The sequence below is a fragment of the Balaenoptera musculus genome, chromosome 19, assembly GCF_009873245.2.
Source record: "Balaenoptera musculus isolate JJ_BM4_2016_0621 chromosome 19, mBalMus1.pri.v3, whole genome shotgun sequence".
In the NCBI taxonomy this organism is placed as follows: Eukaryota; Metazoa; Chordata; class Mammalia; order Artiodactyla; family Balaenopteridae; genus Balaenoptera; species Balaenoptera musculus.
This window is the reverse complement of record NC_045803.1, coordinates 1,831,719-1,853,525: the sequence shown is the minus strand read 5'-3', so window position 1 is coordinate 1,853,525 and position 21,807 is coordinate 1,831,719. Positions and strand designations below refer to the sequence as shown.

Sequence of the window (21,807 nt, the reverse complement as noted above, 5' to 3'; positions counted from 1 at the left end):
TGGGGTTTGAAATAGGAGGAGGATGTGGTCAGATACACAACGCAGAAAGATTGCTTTGGCGGGACTTCCCTGGTGGTGCAATGGTTGAGAATCCGCCTGCCAATGCAGGGGACACCGGTTCCAGCCCTGGTCGGGGAAGATCCCACGTGCTGCGGAGCAACTAAGCCTGTGTGCCACAACTACTGAGCCTGCGCTCTAGAGCCCGCGAGCCACATCTACTGAGCCCGCGAGCCACAACTACTGAAGCCCGCATGCCACAACTACTGAAGCCCGCGAGCCACAACTACCGAAGCCCGCGCGCCTAGAGCCCATGCTGCACAACAAGAGAAGCCACCGCAATGAGAAGCCCGCGCACCGCAGCAAAGAGTAGCCCCCACTCGCCGCAACTAGAGAAAAGCCCGCGCACAGCAACGAAGACCCAATGCGGCCAGAAACAAATCAATTTATTTGAAAAAAAAAAAACTTATAAAGAAAAAAGATTGCTTTGGCTTTGAGTGCGAGAAGTGATGGGTGGGGGGCAATGTCATCGAAAGGTTTGAAAATAGACAAAAGTAGACAAAATAGCAAAATTTTTTCTGTTACGCTCATCGTTTCAACAATGACCAACTCATACCCCCAGCATGCTGTAACCACCAGAGTTATTTTCAAAGCAAATTCCAGACATGATACCATTTCATCCATACAGAGTTCAGTATCTGTTTCCTAAAGAGAAAGCCTCTTGTATAGAGCTGATTTATTTTATTTTATTTTTCATAGTGAGCTGACTTTTGAACCCACACAGAGCCTACCCCTCGAAGTCACCTGATATTGTCTGTTGCAAAGAACAAGGGGGAAAGAATGGCGTATGTGAGCATTATTTAGATCAAAGCTATATTACACACAAGCAAAATTCTGCATTGCTTGGGAATTACACACTAGATATAGTACAGCCTGGTTCTACAAGCGTGATCATTCCCTGTGTGCCAGGAGCTGTGCTGAGCATTCAGGGGAAAATATAGGACATACTCCCTGCCCTTGAGATGCTCACAATCTGATTGATAAACACTGAATGCAACACATGGGATGTGGGGCAAACGTGTTATGCATCCCATGCTCTGCACGGCTGAACAATAATAAAATAAGAATCAGCGGCGGCAGCGGGAACAGCTGGGTTTCATTGAGACCTCACGACCTCAAGCACCCAGAATGCAGAGCAAAAACAAAGCAGGAAAATTAGAGAAAAGTAGGTGAGAAATGGGATCTAGGGGTGCACTTTGGAGAACAATGGCTAGCTTTCAGGTGTTTTCATGGTTTGGATAGGGCGATTCTAGAATCTTGACCGCGCTGGTCTGAACCCAAGAATAACTAACCGTTCCTTTCCTTAGATAGAGAGCAATGCAAAAATTACAAAGATTCCTTGGGAACCAGCTGGGCTATTTCATTCGCAGAAAGTTCTATGGGAGACAAGCGGGGGTCTCCTGAGGCTGCCAATCGACCCTTGTTTCTAGAATGACTGCTTCTCCCCTCTCCCAAGACCATCCTACACACAGCTGTCTTCAGGGTCATTCGCCAAAAAGCTTATTTATTTCATCAAGATTTTTACTTGTCAAAGACTAGAAACAGGGGCTTCCCTGGTGGCGCAGTGGTTGAGAATCTGCCTGCCAATGCAGGGGACACGGGTTCGAGCCCTGGTCTGGGAAGATCCCACATGCCGCGGAGCAACTAAGCCCGTGAGCCACAATTACTGAGCCTGCGCGTCTGGAGCCTGTGCTCCACAACAAGAGAGGCCATGATAGTGAGAGGCCCGCGCACCGCGATGAAGAGTGGCCCCCGCTCGCCGCAACTGGAGAAAGCCCTCGCACAGAAACGAAGACCCAACACAGCCATAAATAAATAAATAAATATTTAAAAAAAAAAAAAAGACTAGAAACAACCCAGGCATGCATCCATGGGGGATAATAATAATTCATAATAACATTATGTTTTAATTATTTCTGGTTTAGTCCATAAAATGGAATACTACACTATTCTTTTCCCTTATAGGTTATTAAAAGATATTGAGTGTAGTTCCCTGTGCTATACAGTAGGTCCTTGTTGGTTATCTATTTTATATATAGTAGTGTGTATCTGTTAATCTCAAACTCCTAATTTATCCCTCCCCTCCCCTTTCCCCTTTGGTAACCATGAGTTTGTTTTCTATGTCTGTGAGTCTGTTTCTGTTTTGTAAATAAATTCATTTGTGTCACATTTTAGATTCCACATATAAGTGATATCATATGATATTTGTCTTTGACTTACTTCACTTAGTATGATCATCTCTAGGTCCATTCATGTTGTTGCAAATGGCATTATTTCATTCTTTCTTATGGCTGAGTAGTATTCCATTGTATATATGTACCACATCTTCTTTATCCATTCATCTGTCAATGGACATTTAGGTTGTTTCCATGTCTTGGTTATTGTAAACAGTGCTGCAATGAACATTGGGGTGCATGTATCTTTTCGAATTACAGTTTTCATCTTTTCCAGATATATGCCCAGGAGTGGGATTACATGATCATATGGTAGCTCTATTTTTAGTTTTTTAAGGAACTTCCATACTGTTTTCCACAATGTCTGGACCAATTTACATTCCCACCAACAGTGTAGGAGGGTTCATTTTTCTCCACACCCTCCAGAGGAAAGTCTTTTCACGACCTATCTTTTTGAATCTTTGAATGTGTTATCTATTCAAAAACATGAATGAAATTCGATTTTAAATTAAAATAAGTAATATTAAAAATAAGTTAAAAAAAATAAAAAAATAAAAAAAAGTTAAAACGGAGACGCCGGCCCTTTTTCCCCAGCAGCCCCTACCATCTTCATCATGTTGATGGTTCACCATGGGAGCCCAGTGGCACTTTCTGACCCTCCATTTGGCCCAACTTTGACACGGTCAGCAGAACGAGAACTACCCTCGTTTAACGAGTGCCCTTTCTTCCCCCTCCCAGGTGTGTTATCAGCTTCAAGGAAGAGACCGTCAGCCTGGGACCAAGAGAATCCAGGGGCGAGTTCCCGGTGAGACAACTGTCCTATGCATCACCTCCAAGGCCTCCCACATCCTGTACAGGTCGTGGAGAGGACCAGTGGGGACAGGTGAAGGGTGGGCATCCATGTCTGGTGCATTTACAGAACGAGAAGGGGAGGAGAATGGGCAAGAAGTCTTCAGAGGGACTTCCCTGCTGGTCCAGTGGTTAAGACTCCGCGCTCCCAAAGCAGGGGGCCCGGGTTCGATCCCTGGTCGGGGCACTAGGATCCCACATGCCTAATGGCACAGCCAAAAAAAAAAAAAAAAAAAACTGAAGAAGGCTTCAGAGGGGACCTGGGGTCAGACTGTGCATCGTATATAAGCACTGTGAACAATCTATTCCTCCTCCGAGGAGAGTAGGATTCTAAACAGGAAAGCTCCATCTCAGACCTGCCTTTTAGGAAGATTATTTGGGCTGCCCCAATGGATTGGCTGAGGTGATAGTCCCCAGATTTCTGTCCTTCCCATACCACTTCTATATTTCCCCCCATATTAACCTTATTGCCTATGTGATTCCCTCCTTAACTTTTTTAAAAAATTTTAATGGACTCCCTGCTTCTTTAAATTGAAATAGTCTTATTGAAGATGACTTTTTAAATTGAAGTATAGTTGATTTACAATATTGTGCTAGTTTCAGGTGTGCAGCAAAGTGATTTGGTTATACATGTATATGTATATATCTATACTCTTTTTTATTTCTTTCCATTATAGTTTATTACAAGATATTGGATATAGTTCCCTGTGCTATTCAGTAAATCCTTGTTGTTTATCTGTTTTATATACGTACTGTGTATATGTTAATCCCAAACTCCTAATTTATCCCTCTCCCCCAATAGTTCCTTTTTAATGTTATTTTATTTTTTAATACAGCAGGCTCTTATTAGTTATCTATTTTATACATATTAGTGTATATATGTCAATCCCAATCTCCCAATTCATCTCACCACCACCCCCCTCCCACTTTCCCCCTTTGGTGTCCATACTTTTTTCTTCTACATCTGTGTCTCTATTTCTGCCTTGCAAACCGGTTCATCTGTACCATTTTTCTAGATTCCGCATATATGCATTAATATACGTATTTGTTTTTCTCTTTCTGACTTACTTCACTCTGTATGACAGTCTCTAGGTCCATCGGCGTCTCTACAAATGACTCATTCCTTTTAATGGCTGAGGAATATTCCATTGTATATATGTACCACAACTTCTTTATCCATTTGTCTGTTGATGGGCATTAAGGTTGCTTCCATGTCCTGGCTATTGTAAATAGTGCTGCAATGAACATTGGGGTGCATGTATCTTTTTGAATTATGGTTTTCTCACGGTATATGCCCAGTAGTGGGATTGCTGGGTCATATGGTAATTCTATTTTTAGTTTTTTAAGGAACCTCCATACTGTTCTCCATAGTGGCTGTATCAATTTACATTCCCACCAACAGTGCAGGAGGGTTCCCTTTTCTCCACACTCTCTCCAGCATTTATTGTTTGTAGATTTTCTGATGATGCCCATTCTAACCGGTGTGAGGTGATACCTCATTGTAGTTTTGATTTGCATTTCTCTTATAATTAGTGACGTTGAGCAGCTTTTCATGTGCCTCTTGGCCATCAATATGTCTTCTTTGGAGAAATGTCTATTTAGATCTTCTGCCCATTTTTTGATTGGGTTGCTTGTTTCTTTAATATTGAGCTGCATGAGCTGTTTATATATTTGGAGATTAATCCTTTGTCCATTGATTCATTGGCAGATATTTTCTCCCATTCTGAGGGTTGTCTTTTCATCTTGTTTATAGTTTCCTTTGCTTTGCAAAAGCTTTTAAGTTTCATTAAGTCCCATTTGTTTATTTTTGTTTTTATTTCCATTACTCTAGGAGGTGTTTATCCCTCCCCCCCAATAGTTTTTATACAGTGATGTATGTCCATTATTTCTCAATACACCTGAAAAAAATTATTTAAAATAATAATAATAAATAAAGATAATTTTACTATTCAGCCATAAAAAAGAATGAAATAATGCCATCTGCAACAACATGGATGGACCTAGAGATTATCACATTAAGTGAAGTAAGACAGACAAAGATAAATATCATATGATATCACTTATATGTGGGATCTTACAAAATGATACAAATGAATTTATCTATGAAACAGAAAGAGATTCACAGACATAGAGAACAGACTTGTGGTTACCAAGGGGGAAAGGAGGTGGAGGAGGGAAGGATTTGGAGTTTGGGATTAGCAAATGCAAATTATTATGTATAGGATGGATAAATAACAAGGTCCTACTGTACAGCACAGAGAACTATATTCAATATCCTGGGATAAACCATCACGGAAAAGAATATGAAAAAGAATGTATATATAAGTATAACAGAATCAGTTAGCTGTACACCTGAAACTAACACAACGTTGTAAATCAACTATAGTCCAATAAAATAAATTTTTAAAAAATAAAGGTAATTTTATATTCACCCTTGGAAATGATCAGTGAGAGAGTGTTCTGACGGGATTCGATGCTCCCTCTAGATTGAGGGAGCAGCACGTGCAAAGGCCCTGGGGTAGGAACACATGTGGTCTGTCCAGGGAGCAGCAGGAAGGCCGGTGCAGGTGGAGTCAAGGAGGTGAAGAGAGTGGTGGGAGATGGGGAGGGCGTGGACATGGGCCATGACGAGGAGAGGGGCCACTGCCCTTTGTGAAATAAGAAATTTGGGTGGGTTTCTAGCAGGGGAATAACATCAGTTTTGCATTTACGCAGGAGCCCTCTGGCTATGTCATGGAGGTGAAGCTGCAGAGCAGAAGCCAGAAGACTTGTGGGGTCACCGCGCCGCCCCTCCCCCGCCTCCCACCTCACCAGCCTCCTTCTCACATGTAACTTCCCTTGGTCTCGGAAGAAGGTACAGGTTTGAACTAAAGCGTCAGCTCAGCCCTCAGAAGAAACAGGTTTCCATGAGGCTGCACCATGGTCCTCAACCAGGGTGGCTGTGCCCCCAGGAAACATTTGGCAATATCTGGAGGGACTTTTGGTTGTCACGATGGGGGCGGGGGGAGGATTTCTGCTGGCGTCTGGTGGGTAGAAATCGGGAATGCTGCTCAGCATCCTACAGTGCATGGGACGGGCTGCCACAGCAGAGGACGATTCCTTTCGAAATGGCAATAGTGCCCAGGCCGAGGGTCTTCTTGCCCCTTATTTGAGGTTCGTGTGTGTGCATGTGTGCCTCTGTGTGTGTGTGTGTAATGACATTGTCCATATATACCTTACATGGCATGTCTGCATCCCAGCTCCACCAACTGGCTGTGTGCCCTCAGGCCAGTTACTTAACCTCTCTGGGCCTGGGTCGCCGCATTTTTAAATCAGGGATCATCAGATTACCTGCCTCACATGGTTGTTGGGAAGTGTACTTAATATGGAAAGTGCTTGTAAACAAGGCCTGGCCCAGAGAGGGTATTCAACAAGTGGCAACCATTAATTACCATCACTTTTCTCAGTATTGATCTAGTCAGGAGATCGGTGTTACTAGCCTGGCTCTAAGGATGCTGGGGATCTTGTAGTGTCCTACTTGGTAGGACAGGGGCAGCCATGCGTCCCACTAGGGGGAGGACTTGCGGCCAGACCACCATGGGGGTGGGGGGATCCTGACCCTACTGGGAAGATGGGTCATATGACATGTAGTCTAGGGAGGGCACGGCAGTCAACAGCTGCGGCTCAGGAATTAGCGCTTCTATCTTAAATCCTGGTTCTGCTCCACCCTGGCGTTTGGACCTCCAATAACAAGCTAACTCCTCCGTGCCTCAGTTTCCCCATGGGGAATGAAGGCCTATCCTAGTATCAACCCGCTAGAGCTGCTGTAAAGATCAAAGTGAGGGACTTCCCTGGTGGTCTAGTGGTTAAGACTCTGAGGTCCCAGTGCAGGGGGCCTGGGTTCGATCCCTGGTTAGGGAACTAGGTCCTGCATGCCACAATGAAAACCCAGCGCAGCCAAATAAATAAATAAATATTTTTTTAAAAAATCAAAGTGAGTGGGAGGGGTGGGGTCTGCCAGCCCTTGGGCCTCAGGGTGGACCCACTGGCAAAGAAGATCTTTAAAGGAGTTGTTTTTTTTTTTTAATTTTATTTATTTATTTATGGCTGTGTTGTCTTCGCTTCTGTGCGCGGGCTTTCTCTAGTTGCGGCAAGTGGGGGCCACTCTTCATCGCGGTGCGCGGGCCTCTCACTATCGCGGCCTCTCTTGTTGCGGAGCACAGGCTCCAGACGCGCAGGCTCAGCAACTGTGGCTCACGGGCCTAGTTGCTCCGCGGCATGTGGGATCCTCCCAGACCAGGGCTCGAACCCGTGTTCCCTGCACTGGCAGGCGGATTCTCAACCACTGTGCCACCAGGGAAGCCCCTAAAGGAGTTTTAGTAGCTGAACTTGTGGACGTTTTTTGGAGCATATTTTTTTAAAAAAGATGAACACCAGGTAAGATTTCAGGCAAAACATGAGCAAGAAATTCCCCTTCATCTTGGAAGTTTATTACAAATCCACTGAACACTCTGGAATGTATGGAATCAGAGAGCAAGATCAAGACAAGTGGCTGAACAGCAAAAATTAGGAACTTGCCATCAATTAAAGTTTCATATTTCATGGTATCAGGCAGGAATAAAATTCCAAAGTTGACATGAATATTTAAGGTAAATGTAAACTTTAAGTCAGAGGGGTTTTTAAAATTTAATTTAATTTATTTTCTGGCCACGCAGCCTGTGAGATCTTAGTTCCCCGACCAGGGATGGAACCCGCATCCCCTGCATTGGAACTGAGGGGTCTTTTTTTTTAATTTATTTATTGGCTGTGTTGGGTCTTCGTTGCTGCATGGGGACTTTCTCTAGTTGCGGTGAGCGGGGGCTACTCTTGGTTGCCGTGCACAGGCTTCTTATTGAGGTGGCTTCTCTTGTTGCAGAGCATGGGATCTAGGCACTCGGGCTTCAGTAGTTGCAGCACACGGGCTCAGTAGTTGTGGCTCACGGGCTTCAGTAGTTGTGGCACGCAGGCTCTAGAGCGCAGGCTCAGTAGCTATGGCGCACGGGCCTAGCTGCTCCACGGCATGTGGGATCTTCCCGGACCAGGGATCAAAGCCGTGTCCCCTGCATTGGCAGGCGGATTCTTAACCACTGCACCACCAGGGGAGTCCCGGAAGTGCGGAGTCTTAACCACTGGACCGCCAGGGAAGTCCCTAGAGGTTTCATTCTTTGGACTAACTGTGAAGAAACTGATGGAAGGTTTGTTTATTATGTTGTAAATGGAGTTTTGTTTACTACTCAAAATAAAGTGGTTCTCCTTAAAAAAAAAAAGAAACTCCCTTGTAATTCTGAATATATAAACCTTTCAAACTAGATAAAATAGTGAAACATCTATTTTTAATATTTATTACAGTGTTTTCTTTTCCATTGTAGTTTATTACAAGATATTGAATATAGTTCCCTGCATTATACAGTAAGACCTTATTGTTTATCTAATTTATCCCCCACCTCCTTTCCCCTTTGGTACCATAGGTTTGTTTTCTAGGTCTGTGAGTCTGTTTCTGTTTTGTAAATAAGTTCATTAATATTTATTACATTTTAACTCACACGTTTAAAATAACATTATCTAAAAATATATGAACTAGAAATATTGCTTTTATCCATTTTCACATTGCCTGAAACAATATTTAAACTCTACATCAATGTCTCTGGTACTACTAGAGCCATTTTGGAGTAAAATTCATCATAAAATTCAAAAAAACAAAAAGATCCAAGTTCAGTAAGACATCTAAAGCACACAACACACGTTAGCTATTATTATTTTTGTTGTTGTTGTTAATGAGCTAGACTTTGAAGACAGGGTAAGGACGAAGCAGGTACATACAAGCGTGAAATGGAAGGAGAAACACAGCTTCGGGGATTCAGAGCACAGAGTAGGAGGTTCAGTGAGCCGGTGTCTTAGGACTGAGGTGAAGACATATTGTCAAATCGCCAGCCAGAAATACCATCCTGACAGACAGTCCCACAGTGGCTGGGTTTCGCTGACCCACCCGATATTTTCATCCTCCTGACCCTTTGCTCACGCTATCGGGACAACTGGATGTCGCAGGTGTTGTGTGCGATTTTCACTAAATACGAAGAATGACGCATGTATTTTATAGGTTTACATTTCTGTCAGGATTCACCTGTTGGTCTCCATAGTCTAGATTTCACTTGAGATACCCGGGTTTTTTTTATAATTTCTAATATATTGCATAATTATTTGTTTTAGTATCAATTATATGCGCATGATTCCAGAACGTTTTTTGCTTTTTAAGCACAACTTTTTTTTTTAAGGAGTGGCTGTGTAATAGTCAGTTTGCAAGGGCTGCCATAACAAAGCACCAAACGGTGGCTTCAACAATAGAAATGTATTCCCTCGCAGTTCTGGATGCCAGAAGACTGAGATCAAGGTTTCAACATGGTTGGTCTCCTGAGACCTCTCTCTTTAGATTGTAGACAATTATCTTCTCCCTGTGTCCTCACATGGTCATCCCTCTGTGTGTGTCTGTGTCCAAATCTCCTCTTCTTATAAGGACACTAGTCATATTGGATTAGGGCCCCGTGACCTCATTTTACTTTAATTCCCTCTGTAAAGACCCCATCTCCAAATGCAGTCACATTCTGAGGTCCTGGGGTTAGGGCTTCAGCATCTGAATTTAGGGGAGATGGAGCTCCCCTAAACTGGAGCTACAACAGCCCAGAACCAAGGTGGGCGGGTAGTTGTAAGATGAGGCTGGAGGGCTTGGTAAGGCCACACCTGGAGAGATATTTTAGGCCACGGCCAGTGTCTTGGATTTCACCCTGAGTGCGGTAGGGAGCCCCCCAGGACATCAGGCAAGGGAGGGCCATGGTCAGACTTGTGTCTAAGCACCATGGCTCCAGCTGCCGGTGGGGCACCGGGGCTAGACTGGAGGCCACAGGTGACCACGGGGGAATCCAGGCACGGAAACTGGACATGGCTGGGGTCAGCAGGGTGGGCGGGCCTGTGCAGAGAGGACTGAGATTTGGACCCAAGTTACCAGGCTTGGAAGTACATGCTGTCAACGCATCTGTCCCCCTAGCGAGATGAAACACAGCACGTAAGACTGCAGCCCTGCTCTTGACCATCTGCGGCCAAAAGCCTTTTCCTTTCTCAGGCCCTGCCCATTGGATGTGTTTCTCTCCAGTTGGATAGGTTTTCAAGCAACTCCGTGAGGTTCTTTTTTTTTTTTTTGTACTTTAAAAAATCGTGTTTCTCGTAGAAACTTTAGAAAATGCAGATGAAAATAAAGAAATAAAAACTACCTATAATCCCCAGCAGGCACAGAATCTGTTTCCAGTCCTTATTTTTCTGTTTTGTTTTTGTTTGTTTTTGCTCCTTCCCAACCACCTCTCCCTGCTTTTTTATTTATTTTTATTTATGGCTGTGTTGGGTCTTCGTTTCTGTGCGAGGGCTTTCTCTAGTTGCGGCAAGCGGGGGCCACTCCTCATCGCGGTGCGCGGGCCTCTCACTGTCGCGGCCTCTGTTGTTGCGGAGCACAGGCTCCAGACGCGCAGGCTCAGTAATTGTGGCTCACGGGCCCAGTTGCTCTGCGGCATGTGGGATCTTCCCAGACCAGGGCTCGAACCCGTGTCCCCTGCATTGGCAGGCAGACTCCCAACCACTGCGCCGCCAGGGAAGCCCCCTGCTTTTTTAAAATTCAGATACAATTGATTTACCATATTATATAAGTTTCAGGTGTACAATGTAGTGATTCACAATTTTTAAAGGTTTTACTCCATTTCCAGTTATTATAAAATATTGGCTATATTCCCCGTGTTGTACGATATGTCCTCCTAGTTTTTTGTTTTGTACATAGTATTGGTAGTTCGTACCTGTTAATCCCCTACCCCATCTTGCCCCTCTCCACTTCCTTCTCCCCACTCCGCTAGTTTGTTCTCTCTATCTGTGAGCCTGTTTCTTTTTTTGTTATATTCAGCTCAATTTTGTTATATTCAGCTTCAATTTGTTTTATATTTCAGATCCCACATATGAGTGATATCATACAGTGTTTTGTCTTATTTCAGTAAATCCCTGCTATTCTCACGACGCCCTCTGCTGGCCATTCTGTTCATCGTGTGATAATGGTTTCTCCCCAGCCATCCAGGCCCCGGGGGGCCGGCACCAGCCTCCTGGGTCTCTTAAGCCCTTGAAATGTGGCTGGTGCGAATTGACCTGTGCCATAACGTATAACACACACTGGATTTCCAACACTGCACGAGAAAAAGAATGTGAGATAGCTTGTTAACAATGGTGGGTTTTTTTAAGCATCCATAATTTTCTATATATTCAGAAACATGGACTATATTGTATTAACATTTTTTTTTTTTTTTTTTTTGCCACACCACGCAACTTGCGGGATCTTAGTTCCCGGACCAGGGATTGAACCCGGGCCTCGGCTGTGAAAGCTCTGAGTGCTAACCACTGGACCGCCAGGGAATTCCCAACAACGCTTTATACTGATTACATGTAATATTTTGAATACGTAGTTGACCCTTGAACAACACAGGGGTTAGGAGTGCTGACCCTCCGAGCAGTGGAAAATTTGAGTATAGCGAATAGTCAGCCCTCCGAAGCCGGAGTTCCTCCACATCTGTGGTTCTGCATCTGCAGAGGTGTAGTACTGTCCTATTTACTCTTGAAAAAAAATCTGTGTGCACGTCAGCTGTACTGGGTTAAATAAGATCTGGCCTTAAAATTGATTTCACCTGTTCCTTTTCTATTTCTTTTCATGAGGATGCTAGGAAACTTTAAGTTATGTATGTGGCTCACGTTATATTTCTTTATTTCTCATTGGTCTGGACTATTATAAATGTATGTGTATCTACCAGGGTCTCTCAGCCTTGGTACTTCTGGCATTCGGGGCCAAATCGTTCTTTGCCGTGGGGGCTGTCCACGTGTGCTGTAGGATGTTGAGCAGTGTCCTTAGATGCCAGCAGCCTCACCCCTTCAGTTGTGACAACCAAAAATGCCTCCAGACATTGACAAGTTGTCCCCCGAGGAGCAAAATCACCCTCAGTTAAGAACCATTGATTTATGTATTTTTAATTTATAAATATATATTTTTATATCTAAACCTATCTATACTATATATTGAGTTTATATACATATAATACATAAAACACAGCTGACCCTTGAACAACACGGGTTTGAACTGCGTGGTCCATTTCTCCCTGGATTTTTTTCAGCGGTAATTTCTACAGTACTACATGATCTGTGGTCAGTTGGATCTGTGGATGCCGAGGAACCACATATATGGAGGGCTGACTCTAAGTTATATGCAGATTTTTGACTGCATAGAGCAGCAGCACCTCTAGCCCCCTGCATTGTTCAAGGGCCAACTGTATTTTGATTATTAATTATTTATTATATATATTGAAATATGTACATATATTTATGAAATGAAAAAATATATATGAAATGCAACTACACATGACACTTCCTGAGCCCCCATTACGTGCAAGCTCTGTGTTCAGTGCTTATGTGATTTTCCCTTTCAATCCTCACAAGGACCCCAGAGGATGGGCAGTATTCTTATTGACATATTGCAGATGAGGAAAGTGAGGCACAGAGAGGTTAAGTGACTGGCCCTGGGGTGCACAGCTAACTGACCTGGATTCAAATTCAGGCATACCATTGGTGAGAGTGTGCCCCACACCTATGGGCTGACCTCTAAGAATCCAAGATCTCCAAGAATCGTACAGCAATGTGACTATAGTTAGAACACTATATGGTACACTTGAAATTTTACCCTAAGAGGGTAAATCGTAAGCGTTCTCACCACACACACACACACACACGAAGGAGAAGGAGAAGGAGAAGGAGAAGGAGAAGGAGAAGGAGAAGGAGAAGGAGAAGGAGAAGGAGAAGGAGAAGAAGAAGAAGAAGAAGAAGAAGAAGAAGAAGAAGAAGAAGAAGAAGAAGAAGAAGAAGAAGAAGAAGAAGAAGAAGAAGAAGAAGAAGAAGAAGAAGAAGAAGAAGAAGAAGTAAAAGAAGAAGAAGGAGAAGGAGAAGAAGGAGAGGAGGGCAAGGGGGAGGGGGAAGAGAAGGCGAAGGAAGGAAGGAGAAAGAAAGAAAGAGAAAGCAAGGAAGAAAGAAAGCAAGAAATGAAGGAAGGGAAAAGAAAAAAACAGTAACTGTGAGGTGGTGGATATGTTAATTAACTTGATTGTGATGGTTATTTCCCAATATATACTTGCATCAAATCATCATGTTGTACAACTTAAATGTATACATTTGTAATTTGTCAATTAAACTGCAGTAAAGCTCAAACAAATAAAAAGACCCCAGGATCTCCATCGGGGGGGGGGTAAACGAGCCCACCCATCGCTGTCCTGGGATCTGAGCCCTCTTGGTGGGAAGGAGTGTGAAGGAGGAGGAGCCAGGATTACAACTTTTACCCCCTTGGGGGCCAGAAGAATCCAGAAACGATGCTCCATTCCAGTCACCTCCTATGAGACTGTGGTGTCACAGGAAAGCACAGCGTCATCCATCCACTTGTCCGCCCAAGTCTGGTTATCTGCACCGCGGACCTACCGTGGGCCAGGCGCTGCCCAAGGCTCTGAGGGTCCCCAGGTCACTAGGGTAGCACGGCTCTGCTCGCAGAGATCCTGTGACCCTGCACAGGAGAGAGGACAGTACTGCACAAGCTCAGACAAAACAAGACCGCAGACCCAGCTCATCTGGAGAAAATACGACGGGAGGAAAATGATTGGGGTGTGATTCTGGAAGATTCTAGAAACATTTTTTTCTAAGCTAGAACCCCATGAACTGTGACATTTGTCTCCACTGTGGAAGAGGGGTCCAGAGTGGGGGGTGGGGGAGAAGCCACTTGCTCAGAACCCCCTTCTCAGTATCCCTCCCCCCATGGACCCCCCCCTCTTGGAGTCCAGGGGAGGGTTTGAATACGCACGTACACACCGTCTGACTGCTGCGCCTGGAAAATTCCAGGCTCCGTGGCCCCACCTGCTCCCGTCGCAGCCCCCTCCTAGTCCCTGGCTGGCTGCGGTTTCCATAACAACGGATGTCGCCAGCCGACAGCTCTTGAGGCTGATGAACGTGCCACCTGGTGGAGGGCGGGGGGATGGGGAGGATGGGGCAAGGGCTCCCCATTGGTAGTCTGCTCACGACTTTGATGCAACTAAAGTGCATCTTCAGACAGGGGGGTCTTTGCAGAAGAGAGGTGGGGGGAGTTTTTGCCGCTGTTAGAAATCCCAAGCCGCCCGAAAGCCAGCGATACCATCAACCCCAGCTGCTCTCCAACGTGTTCATTCATTCGTTAAACCTCTTATTTATTCCACAAATATTGATTGGATTAAATAGATGATGAACATAGATAATTCTTTTGACACATTAATTCTATACCTAGTTTAAGCTCCAGGTTTTGTTCTAGGGATACGGTGGAGGACGAAGAAAAAGCCCCAGTGCCTCCTTTAATGATGTTTAGGGCTGCATCTTAGATGCGGTGGTACGAACGTGGAAATAATGTATCGTACGACGGCAGGCATTAAGTTCCAGGACGACAAAGCTACCAGTATTATTTTCAAGTTAGTTTTTTTTTCTTTTTAATGGTAGCACATTTTATTATTTCTTAAATTTTTAATTGAAGCATAGTTGATTTACAATGTTGTGTTAGTTTCCGGAGTACAGCACAGTGATTCAGATATATATATTCTTTTTCAGATTCTTTTCCATTACAGAATTGAATATAGTTCCCTGTGCTATACAGTAGGTCCTTATTGGTTATCTATTTTATATATAGAGTAGTGTGTATCTGCTAGTCCCAAACTCCTAATTTATCCCTCCCCCACTTTCCCCTTTGGTAACCATAAATTTGTTTTGTATGTCTGTGAATCTTCTGTTTTGTAAATAAGTTCATTTGTATCATTTTTTAAGGTTCTGCATATGTGATAGCATATGATATTTGTCTCTGACTTACTTCACTTAGTATGATAATCTCTAGTTGCATCCATGTTGCTGCAAATGGCATTATGTCATTCTTTTTTATGGCTAAGTAGTATTCCATTGTATATATGGACCACATCTTCTTTATCCATTCATCTTCGATGGACATTTAGGTTGCTTCAATGGTAGTACATTTTAAATGGTGGTGACATGTTAACTCTGTGGACTTAATAATCTTACGGGAAATATTATGTAGTGAAAATTCGACCTTCCCGCCAGTCCCAAGCCACCCTGTACCCTTCGTGGGATGTGGAACATCATCTTTAATGAGTCATTGTAAGCACATCACATTGGCAGCCCCCCCCCCTTTAAAAACAGAATAGTAACTTTTGCACCCATTTTTCTGCAACTTGCTATTTCCTGCTTAATGTGAAGACAGCAAAGCTTGGTGGCTAAAAGCATGGATTGAACCCAGCTGTCTACGTTTGACTCCCAGCTTCTTCACTTGTTACCGTGGGACTCTGGGCTTCACCTCTTGGGGCCTCCGTTTCCCCAGTTCTAAAACAGGGATTGCGGTGAGGGTTGAAAGAAAAGCAGCCGGAGTGGTGCCTGCAATATCCATGCACACATTAAATAAAATAGATAACTCTGGGAGACCTTTCTATACCAGGACTTCAGCAGATTACTCATTTTTCATACAAAGTATCCCACTGTATGGCTGTCCCACAACATCTAACCATGGGTTTTGAGGTTGTGTCCACTCCTCTATTATAACTAACAATGCTGCGGAGAATTCCCATACACCCGTGCTATTACATGCGTGTACAAGTGCATCTGTGCAATATACTTCTGGAAGCGGAATCGCTGGGTCAAAGGATACAAGCCTTCAGATTTTGCACTGATAATGCCAAGTCGCCCACCATAAAGATCGTGCCCGTTTACCAGCCCACCAACAATGTATAAGTATTGAAGCGGCACTGAAATCCTGGGAGAATTCAACACAAAAACATGGTTTTCCAATTTCTCTTGAAGATTCAGAAGATCTAGCATCGAGACTGGGCTCGATGTCACCCGTACAAGCCATTGGATGGTGTCTGGTAGCAGCTGCCCACCTCAACCAAGCACACTTTCTCCCCTTTGCCACACTCCTCACCACCCCCTGTATGTCCAGACTCTATGTCAGTGTCCGGTTTGTACTGTGCTTGAGGTGATAGTTCGCTTTTCGTAGGAGGTATTACTCTGCCCCCTTGCGAACACCGAGGCCAGACTGAGAAACTCACTTATTTTAAGAAAATGCCATACAGTGGGTCCTTGTTGGTTATCCATTTTAAATATAGCAGCATGCACATGTCGATCCGAAACTCCCTAAAAATCCCTCCCCCACCATCCTTACCCCCTGGTAACCATAAGTTCGTTCTCTAAGTCTGTGAGTGTTTCTGTTTTGTAAGTAAGTTCATTTGTATATATTTTTTAGATTCCACATATAAGTGATATCATATGATATTTGTCTTTCTCTGTCTGACTTACTTCACCATCCATGTTGCTGCAAATGGCATTATTTCAGATAATAACTTATTTTATTTTTTTAAATTAATTTTTATTCTAATATAGTTGCTTTACAATGTTGCATTAGTTTCTACTGTACAGCAAAATGAATCAGCCATACATATACATATATCCCCTACCTTTTGGATTTCCTTCCCATTCAGGTCACCACAGTGCATTAAGTAGAGTTCCCTGTGCTATACAGTATGTTCTCATTAGTTACCTATTTTATGCATAGTATCAATAGGATAATCACTTATTTTAAAATAAAGGAGGGACTTCCCTGGTGGCTCAGTGGTTAAGAATCTGCCTTCCAGTGCAGGGGACGCAGGTTCCATCCCTGGTCGGGGAACTAAGATCCCACATGCCGCAGGGCAACTGAGCCCGCTCACCTCAACTAGAGAGCCTGTATGCCGCAAACTACAGAGCCCACGCACTCTGGAGTCTGCGTGCCACAACTAGAGAGAAGCCCACGGGCCGCAACCAAGACCCAAGGCAGCCAAAAATAAATAAATAAAATATATTTTAAAAATAAAAATAAAAAAATAAAATAAAGGAGTGGAAGAGGGGAGGATGTATCTTTACAGAAATGAAAAACAGTCTGAATTGCATAATATGCACAAGGCCCAGCCCATCTTCTTCCCTTCCATGACCTGTGTCCCCCTCGTGAGAGTTCAAGTTGGGGACCTTTGGATTTCAGAAGTGTCTGGGGGCTTGGGAGTGGGCTCCTCTTCCTGATAAGTGATGCCCCCAAAGGCTGCTCTGCCATTCCACCTCTCCCTTCTTTCAGTTCTAGGATCAGACAGTGAGGTCTCCTCCTGCCTGAACACTAATGCCAGCCTTGCCAGTGTCCCCCAGCCCACCTTCCTTAACGGTTTACCCCTCCACAAAAGCATCCTTTGTCTTCCCCTCCACTTCCTAGGTCCTTCTGCCTTTCAGAAATCTTTCCTCCCTCCACACAATGCATTGATGCTTCCATACATTCACAAATATTGATACATGAAGCACCTTCTACGTTCAGGCACTGTGATGGGCTGGGGGTGCAGGAGGAGACCAACAAAGACAGTCTCCATCCCCACAGAATGGAACTCACTCTGTAGTGAGCGGGGAAAGATAATAAAAAAAAGAAAGAAGGGTTGGGGGAGAATGGGGAGATGTTGGTCAAAGGGTTGAAAGTTTCAGTTATGCAGGATGAGTTAAGTTCTGGAGATCTAATGTACAGCATGGAGACTATAGTTAATACTACCATATAAGTGTGCAAATTGTATACTTGACTTTTGCTAAGAGTGATCCTAAATGTTCTCACCACAGACACACACAGAGTTGTAACTGTGAAGTAATGGATGTGTCAACAACTTGATTGTGGTAATCATTTCCCAACGTATACATATATCAAAACATCACGTAATGTAATTATACCTCAATAAAGCTGGTGGGGGGGGAAGAAATGAAGAAGGTAATTTTGGGTGCTGAGATGACCTGCATGAAATAAAGCAGAATAGTGACTAGAAGGTGAGTGTAAGGAGAAGGGGGTGAGTTCTTTTGCTTTCGTTGGTCTGGAGGGCAGCCCAGAACTCTGTATATTTAATTATTTCTCTCCACCCACCCCCCCACCTCCCCTTTCTGATGCAGGTGAATTCTGGAACAGAGTTTTTAAAAATCCTGGCTACACCATGACAGGCACGGTGCCAAGCGATTTACAAGCAGCATCTATTCTAATCCACACCACAATCCAAGGATCCAGAAAAAATATATATATTTTCCCACTTCAGAGGAGAAAACTGTCTCAGAAAGGTGACGTCACTTTCCCATGATCCCATAGTTTTATTCAAACCCCCCCCCCAAATATTTATTGAGAACAAATTCTCATGGCAGGCTGAGATTGTAACACACACACAGTCTGGAAAGTTCCATCCTCTAAGGGGCTCTCAGCGTCCTCCGCATCGCCTCGCCGGCTGCAGTTTCCATGGCAACAGGGCCTGCTTGCATCACTGACACCCCGTGAATGCTCTTAAGGACCAGGGCAGAGTAATGGATACCAGAACTGTCGAGCTGGAGAAGGGCGAGGTCTGGGGGAGGGCACAGGTCTTCTGAATCCCTACGTGGGATTTGGGCACATCTTTTGGTAACATCACAGTTTTAAATGAGCGCCTTTTAAATGATGTCTTTGCAAAAGGGGTGGGGGAACCTGCCGACACCAGCAGAAATCAGAGGTGTCTGTTCCGCAACAGCCTCCGGCACCGATGACGTAAACAGCCTTTGTTCTCGCCAATAATCAGTTATTTGACTGATGCATTCATTCAACAGATGTTTATAGAGTGATTACTGTTTGCCAAACACTGTCCTAAGTGGTGGGCATCTAAAACAGATATATGATTCACTTTGTTATAAAGCAGAAGCTAACACACCATTGTAAGGCAATTATACTTCAATAAAGATGTTTAAAAAAATAAAAAATAAAAAAATAAAACAGATATAGTCTTCGTTCTCATGAGAGTTGGCATCCTATTTGAAGACATAGTAAATACAAATATATATGTAAATACAAGCACATATTTATATATAAATAATATATGTAAATATAATATATAATAAGTATATATACATATATATGGCACACATATGTGTACATGTATGTTAAAATCTATGATAGTATTACATTCTCTGGAGAATAAAATATTGGGATAAGGCACAGAGAGTGACAGGTCAGGGACTATTTTAGGTGGGGGTGGGATCGGGGAATTTACAAGAAAAGGTAGATCAGATATCTCCGTGCAGAAGTTGATAGATTCTGCACCTGCATTTTCCTCCAAACCCCAAATCCAAACTATTCTTCTGGGACAATTTTGGACCACTCCCCCCCCCCACCCGCCCTCCTAATATTAAAAATTCCTGAGACTTCCCTGGTGGCACAGTGGTTAAGAATCCACCTGTCAATGCAGGGGACACGGGTTCCAATGCTGGTCTGGGAAGATCCTACATGCCGCAGAGCAACTAAGCCCGTGCGCCACAACTACTGAGCCTGCGCTCTAGAGCCCGTGAGCCACAACTACTGAGCCTGTGCGCCACAACTACTGACGCCCGCGCGCCTAGAGCCTGTGCTCCGCAACTAGAGAAGCCACTGCAATGAGAAGCCCGTGCACCGCATCGAAGAGTAGCCCCGGCTCGCAGCTACTAGAGAAACCCCGGCACTCAGCAACGAAGACCCAACGTAGCCAAAAAGAAAAAAAAAAAATTTCTAGTTTCTCCAGTACCCAAAGTTAAGAAATCAGTTGAGATCCAGGTTTAGCTGAAAAGAGGACAGGACCAGTGAAAGATGGAAGAAAAGAGGCTTCTTGCGATAGAGGATGACACTCCCCAATTGTTAATAACAGAATTTTGCTCTGTGGCTTTCTGACTTTCAAGGATCTGCCCTCTTCCCAAATATCTACTTAATATTTCAAGTAGTCATTAAAAATATATATACTAAGGGCCAGATGTGTGTATTTAATACAGGATAAACAAGACAGAGAAGGTCTGTACTTTCATTGAATGTTCACCGGCATGCAGGGACGCAGAAAGCAAATAAGAAATTAACACGATTATTTCAGACTCTAAAACCGAGCAATGGGGACTTCCCTGGCGGTTCAGTGGTTGGGGCTCGATGCTCCCAATACAGGGGGCACGAGTTCCATCCCTGGTCAGGGAATTAAATCCCGCGTGCCTCACGGCATGGCCAAATAAATAAAATCAATAGAAGAATCAAGACAGCAAAAAAACAAAAAGAGAGAGAGAGAAATATTTGGTTTAAAAAATAAAATAAAACCAAGCAGTAGAAATACAATGCAAGCCACAAATGCATGCCACATGTGTCAAATTTTCCAGGTGCCACGTTTAAAAAGATAAAAAGACACAGGTGGAATTCATCTTAACAATAGGTTTTATTGAATCCAAGATATGCAAAATATTGCCATTCAAACCAATGATACCAATGTTTAAAAAAAAAATCAATGAAATATTTTAATTTTTTGTGTGTTTGTTCCTAGGTTTTTGAAAGCTGGTGTGTAGTTCACAATTACAGCGTATCTCAACAGGCACTAGCTGCATTCCAGGCACTCAGATAGCCACAAAATGGCTTGCAGCTACCATACTGGAAAGCACAGCTCTAAAAACTGCTGCGAAGAAAATTATCAGGGTAAGAGGAAACGAATGACCATCGGGAAGGTGCATGAATGCTCGGACAAGGTGTTTTGCTTCAGAAAGTCTAGAGAGTAGCCTTGGAATGTGCCTTTTAACAAGCCTCCAACTACCCAGTTGATCCCCAACGTACACCTGGGTAGTAAGGCCTGGGTAGACCCAGAGTAATTTAATCCTCCCAGCAGCCCTATTAGCCAGGAGTGATGATTAGACCCATTTGAGAAAAGTAAGGTGAGGTTTCAGAGAGCTGACACCGAGCACCAAAGACCCCGTGTTTTCACTCATTCGCAAATAATAGATACAGGTATGTATTGACCAGCTGCTCTGTGTCTAGACTGGGATTTTGCACCCACACTTTGTATGACGCGAGGGTCTGGAAAATTCCAGTCTCCAGGCCTCCGGCTGCACCTTCCTCACCCCTGTCTCCCGCTCCAGCTGTAGTTTCCACGGCAACAGTTTCAGTCGCTAATGTCAGTTAAGTACCCTTGACGGGACCGAGGGATAATCTAGTCAACAGCAGAATAGCTGGACTTGGGGATGGTGTGATGGGGCGGGGAGTGGGGGGGGGCGGGAGGGTTGGTTATCCTGCAATCCCTCCCTGACCCAGACCCACGTTACCGGTCACTCCAGCCTTCGTGCTCGTTAAAAGGTCTCCTCGAATGGGGTTTTCACAGAAGGACAAACATGAAATTGGCCGTGCAAGCTGCTGCTGACTTAAAGAAATCTCAGGTTCACCATTAAGCAGCTGCTGTAGGTGCTGGTGACAGAGCCCTCGTCTATCCTGACCATTCAACCGTATCCCATTCTTCCTCCGACACAAGATGATTGAGTGCCTGGGACATTGTGGGCACCTGAATGTAATTGTGAGACACCCCTGACTATAAGGAAGGCAAGCTGGGCTTCAAAAGCTTCAAGCATCTTTCCCCCCAACAAACACAAGTGGGAGGGTTCCATTCAGCCTTCTTCCAGAAGGTGCTGGGCACATGTTTTCTGGTCCCCATCATCACCCAAGTACCCCCACAAAGCTAACAATAATTTGAATGAAACCAAGACTCAACCACATCTCATGACCGAAATTTCATTATTT

The 21,807-nt window shown here is 44.0% G+C and overlaps 1 protein-coding gene across 1 annotated transcript in view; it reads right to left on the bottom strand.

Annotated features, from left to right (window-relative positions):
- Positions 1–21,807, bottom strand: part of LOC118885356 (double homeobox protein A-like) — a 68,073-nt gene that overhangs the window by 1,093 nt on the left and 45,173 nt on the right. The window contains 1 exon segment of the mRNA XM_036833977.1: positions 14,061–14,160. Within this exon segment, the coding sequence (XP_036689872.1) occupies positions 14,061–14,160 (100 nt within the window).